The following is a 6,000-nucleotide window of genomic DNA, read 5'->3' as shown; positions in this document are numbered from 1 at the left end:
GATGGGGGGTGAGGAAAATTGGAAGAAACTGTTCTGGAAAACAACGTATTCTAATTTTGTAAATAAACTATTATAATAAAAATTATTTTAAATATTGGATTTTCTCAGTGGGGCAGGAAGAAAAGATATCAGTCTCCACAGAGGTGTGTCTACCTGCCAGAGCAACAAAAAAATCCAAGAAAGGAGCCTCCCGTGTTCACAGGAGAGAACAGCTGAAGGACAGGACATATTGCAAGTTCCTTCTGGAGGAATTTAAGAGAATGTAATCTCTAGGTCAATTGCCAGCATTATGATAGACAGAGAAGAGACTGAGATTGGTAACAGCTTCAGTTTACTTGGTTCCATTATCAACACTCTTGGCACTAGCAGCCAGGAAATTAAAAGACCTCTCTAGAGAACTGAAGAACTATGATGCCAGTCTGGAGACTAAAGTGCACCTGATAGTCTTCTCAATTACTTTCTGTGCATCAGAGAGTTGGTTAATGACTAAGAATGATAGAAGAAGAATTGATGCTTTTGAGTTGTGGTGCTAAAGAAAAGTGTTGAACAAACCATGGACTGCCAAGAAAACAAACAGGTCTGTCTGTCTTGCAAAGGGTGAAACCAAGTTACTCCTTGGAGGCAAAGATTTTTGAAGCTCCATTTCACATACTTTGGACACTTGGCCAGGACTTGGAGAGGGACATCATACTTGCAAGAGTGGAGGGACAACACAGAAGAAGTCCCTAGAGGAGATGGATTGACTCATAACAGGGGAAAAGGGGTAGGTGTGTCAGAGACAAGAAATTGACTCAAAATAGGGCAGGGTTGAGACGTGTTGTACATAAACAGAGCTGCTATGAGTTGCAAACAACTTAATAGCATGTAACAACAACACTGAAAGTGGAGAGTAACTCTCAACCTGTGCTTATTCTAGCTTCAGAAACTCCTGGAAAGTCTTGAAATCCATATGATCCAAGAAGTATTAAGAAAAGTCAACAGAGACATGACATTAGTTATATCTGAAAAGTCCAAGGAGGAGTGTACTCTCCCTACAGGTATGTTTTACAAAATAAATATGTACATGTTTTTTCTAACCGTAAGAACAATCCATAAACCTATATTCATTTTAAAAACACGTCAATATCCAGAAATCTTTTCACTCTTGACCCAGAGATGAATGCTATTAACATTTTAATCTATTTTCTGCCAGTTAAAGTTAAGCAGAAAACACATTAACTTTGATTTTAACACTGTCATTTGTTATTCTCAAGCTAAAATGGGGAAACACTCTCTCAATCACAAAGGGACAAATACTGCATGATGCCACTGTTGTAGAGCGGGTCTGACATCAGGATTGGGGTAAGACTGAGAAAAAACTGGATAAATTATGTATACTGGGGGGGGAGGGGGGAGGGGTTTGTGCGGGGAGAAGGGTGCAACAATGAATGAATGGAATCCCAAAATCTCTGTAGATGTTCATTGAAATGAAAAATAAACAACCTAAATTAAAAAAAAATTATGTATACTGTATTGAAACAGATGAGGGAAAGAACAGATTAGAAGTGATAATGTGATTGAGGATTATGGTTAGCACAGAAATCCAGAATTAAGGTTGCAGAGAGAAGTGTACTTGGGGCAGGGGGTGGGGGAAAAGGGATGGGGGAATTGTATACCAACGAAAGAATTTTTTTTTCTTTTTCTTTTCAGAGAGGGGAGCAAACTGGTGGGGAGGGGTGAGCAAGGAGAAAAGTGTGGCAATGAATGAATGGAAATCCAAAATCTCTGTAAATGTTTATTAAAATTAATTTAAAAAATATTTTTAAAAACCCCACGTATTGTAACATGTGTAAGTACTCACTCACACATAATATGGCAGAGTCTTATATACACTTGGGATGGGAAGAAACCCTTTGCCACTGAGTTACTTCTAACCTATGGTGACACTTGTTTTAGGTGGTGTTGAGTTGAATAGGACTCATAGTGACCCTATGTACAAAAGATCTAAAACCCTGTTCTAACTTGTACTTCCTGACACATAAAAGCCCATTGTTACAGTCACCCTGTCAATCCACCTGGTTGAGGGTCTTTCTTTCCTTTGCCAACCCTTCACCCTTCGCAACATTGTGTCCCCTTTCAAGGACACATGCCCAAAGTATGTGAGGCAAAGCTTCATCATTCTTGCCTCCACAGAATACTCCGGCTGCACCCTCTCCAAGACATATCTGTTCATTCTCAGTGCTCCTCTGCAACACCACAGCTCATAGGTGTCAATTATTTTTCTGTCATCCTTATTCATTGTCCAGCTTTCAGATGCATAGCAAGTGATCAGAAAAACTATGACCTAAATCAGATGCACCTTAGTCCTCAAACTGACATCATGACTCCTCAACAATTTGGAGACGTCCTTGTGACCCTACAGGCCAAGAAAACAAACGAGTTCGTCTTGGAAAGGGTGAAACCAGATTTTTCCTTGGAGGCTAGGAATTTTAAATTCTGTCACATAATTTGGGCTTATGGCCAGGTTGGACCAATCACGGGAGAAGGGCAGGAGAGGAAAACCCTGATGAGATGGATTGATATGGTAACTGGGGCAATAGAGGTAGGTGTGTCAGAGTCAGGAAGTCAGTGAGACTGGCTTAGGACAGGCCAGGCTTCAGAGCTGCTGTACATAGAGTCACGATGAGTTGTAGGTGACTTGATGGCACATAACAACAATAGGACAGAGTGGAAAAACCTCATAGTTTCCAAGCTGTAAGCCTTATGAAAGCAGACTATCTTCTTTCTCAGAATGGCTGATGAGCTTGAACCTCCAAGACCTTTACTACTGCACCACCAGAGCTCCTGGGATAGAAAAGCAATCCAAATTTGTATGGGGCACAGAAGGACCCATTAGGCTTAATGCTTTGTGTTAATATCATGAAGTTCTTAATAATTTCTACTTAGAATGTGTGTCTCTTAAGTGAATCGAACGGATCACTAGAGCATGGAGGCATTAAAGCCTCTGTTCACAGGCAGTCTCATACCTAGCTGCCTACACGGAACATATTCTCAGACCTCTTCCTTCCTGCTCCTCAGTGGGATTCTAAGCACACGGTAGGCTAGAGGGAACTATGAACATCTCAGTGACCCCAGCAGGTAGCACCATGATGGGTCTGGTGGCTGCCTCTTTAAGGGCGAGCTTCTGCCTTGCCCTTGATCCAAGTATTTTCAAGATCCCAGCTTTGAGTTTCCCCTGTTCACCTCTCATGAGAAGAGAGAAGCCTAGATCGACTCTCCTCATTCAGCTGGAGTGTGGAACATTAATCTGGCAGTTGGTAGGTTGCACACATTCATGCCTGGAGTGGTGGAGCAGAGCCCCTGGGTGCCTGTAAGAGTCTGTACTTCCTCTACCAGTATCTCTGTGCCTGAGGCAGGAAGGCATTAAATACCAAAAATATAAACATCCTGGCAGGCCAAAAGAGAGAGAATGCAGAAGAAAGAGAAGCGCTTTACATTTTTTATTTTTAGAGACACTTTTTTCCTGCGTTTTGAACAAGACATTCTGAGTCTTTATTTGTACCGGCCCCTGAAAACTATATAAATAGTCCTTTTCTGAAAGACAACAGCTGCTTCTGATTCATAAAAGTTCTATAGGAAAATCCATAACCTTTGAAATAGTGACGAGTTGTCTGAGGCAAAGTCGACAGGCATTGTAATGCTAATTACTAACCACTTTCCTCACATAAGACAGGGTCATTTGAGCAATTCTTCCAGTAACCAAGTTTGTAAACAGCCTGTGGGAGTAGAAGGCAAGTCACTCCCAGGCTGGATGTCTCTGAATGTCACCAGAGAGTGGTTGAGCTCTCGTTACAGAACATGGTTTCAACATGATACAAAGCAGTCTATTGTTTGTGCTGTTTGCTGCATCCTGGCAGCTCCTGGCAGCGTCCTTGGAGACAATCCACAAGCACGGCAGGTGCAGCCATCTGCATAGCTGGAGCCTATGAAACACCCAGAAAGGAGGGAGCACTTTGTTTTGTGGCTGCTCTGCTTGCTCTGTGTGCTATCTGCAGAGCTTGTAAAGGGCTTTCGATAAGAAGTTTCTGGTAGGGAACAGGTAGAAGGGAAAGGGAAGGACAGGGTTTTGTTTAATAGTAGGTGATAAGGTTGGCATAGAGTCTTTAGGTGATTGATTGATTAATTAGTCCATTACCCCAGACACTGAGTGGATCCATCTCCTCCAGCGTCCCCCTCTCCTGCGCTGTCCCTCCACCCTTCTGAGCCTGATGGTCTTCTCCAAAGATTGGTCCCTCCTAACAACATGCCCAAAGTGTATGAGATGCACCTGCAAAAGCCTTAAAAAATTCTGTTTCAAAGCATCCATCTTTGACATTGAAATGACTTTTAATTAATTTTCTCTGAGTATTTGTAAAGTCAGAGGTCCCCAAAGTAAGGTGCATCTGTCCCCAGGGAAGTGGGAAGAAAATATTAGAACCTCTAAATAGATCAAACCCATATGCAAGAAGGCACATGTCTGTCACATTCCACACTGAGGTGTCCTGAACTGACTGTGGGGCGAACATCCACAAGAAGAATCAGAAAATAGTGGAGGTGATACTTCTAATCCTGGTACGTGTGTATTCTCAGCTACATTTTTAAAAGAAGGAGGGGAAATGTCAGATCACCAAACCCAGTGGTGTCTGGATTCCAACTCATAGCAACCCTCCATCAGGGTTCTGAGACTGGAAATGTTTAAGAGGAGACTGCCTTCTGGGAAGCTGGTGGATTCAAACTGCCCACCTTTCATTAGCAGAGCAACACCTAAATGTACCATATCACCAGAACTCCTTCCTAGCTACTTTAGATTAAAAATAAACAAATAAATAGATAGATAGATAGATAGATAGATAGATAGATAGATAGATAGATAGATGATGATAGATAGATAAATAAGCAAGCCATTAAATATTTTTAAAATCAAGGAAATTTTAAAATTTCAATTTTTGTTAATGTCAAGGTAATGATTACAACCATGTGATACTGTCTTATTGCTGATAAGCCTCCCCTTGTTTTCTGCAGTATTAGCTAGTGGTGCACAGATGCAAAGCCATACATTAATATTGTTGATGAAAAAGCGAACATTTGATCTGTACCATTCAGTCAGTTATGACTCACAGTGACCCCAGGTATTACAGAGAACTACTCTACAGGGTTTGGGGTTGGGATAGTGGGTAATCTTTATGGAGGGAGATTGTCAGAGCTTTCTTCTGTGGTCCCAGGGTAGATTCAAACTACTAATCTTTAGGTTAGTTGTTGGGTGTGCCAAAGACACAACAGCATGGCTCAGTGGCATTGCTTCCCTTTAGGGAACATGGTCTAGAACAGCGTTTCCCCAGCAGTGCGTCCTGTCACTCAGGCTTTTCCAGAGGTTACTGTGGTAGAAGTTCTCCTAACCCTCACAAACAGATGCTTGGGTTACCTGAAGCGTTCCATGCCCTTGGCAACACAGGCCAGCAAAGTACTCACTAATCCCAGTATTTGGGTGTGACAGGTTCACCTAGCCACCATTGTTTGCTCCACGCCTGTTTATGCCAGAATTACTTGTCATTGTATTTGAGTAATTTAATTAAATATTATGTAAACCTGTGAAATAGGAGTGCAGAAAGGAAGAGATCTGTTGTTTTCTATAATGGAAAACTTTGAAGGAAACCCAAGAAGAAAGGCTATCAAATTCACATGACTGAAAAGATTAGACCAAAATTTTTTAAAAATTACAGAACAGTCTATTTGGTTTTCTAAAAAATTTATTTAACAGAGTTTGAATACTTGTTTTTCACAAAAGATACTTCCGATTTCCTTTACTCCCACCCACTCATTAAATTGTGCAACCCTATGATTAACGTCACCCACCCACCCACCCTTCCTCACCCCCCCACCCACCCTTCCTCACCCCTCTGCTTCAACACCCCCCACTTGGATTCTCATTCTACAATAATGGATTTATAGTATTTGTCCTTGTGGGACTGAGTTAGTTCATTC

General features: G+C 41.6%; 1 protein-coding gene across 1 annotated transcript in view; it reads left to right on the top strand.

Moving 5' to 3' along the window:
• Positions 1-6,000, top strand: part of CCDC162P — a 94,066-nt gene that overhangs the window by 22,234 nt on the left and 65,832 nt on the right. The window contains exon 6 of the mRNA XM_006881228.1: positions 917-1,037. Coding sequence (XP_006881290.1) covers positions 917-1,037 — 121 coding nt within the window. The remainder of the gene's footprint in view (positions 1-916; positions 1,038-6,000) is intronic.

The sequence above is a fragment of the Elephantulus edwardii genome, unplaced genomic scaffold, assembly GCF_000299155.1.
Source record: "Elephantulus edwardii isolate Elephantulus edwardi_28Jun2011 unplaced genomic scaffold, EleEdw1.0 scaffold00013, whole genome shotgun sequence".
Classification (NCBI taxonomy): domain Eukaryota; kingdom Metazoa; phylum Chordata; class Mammalia; order Macroscelidea; family Macroscelididae; genus Elephantulus; species Elephantulus edwardii.
The sequence above is the reverse complement of the archived record's forward strand: the minus strand, read 5'-3'. Positions and strand labels throughout refer to the sequence as shown.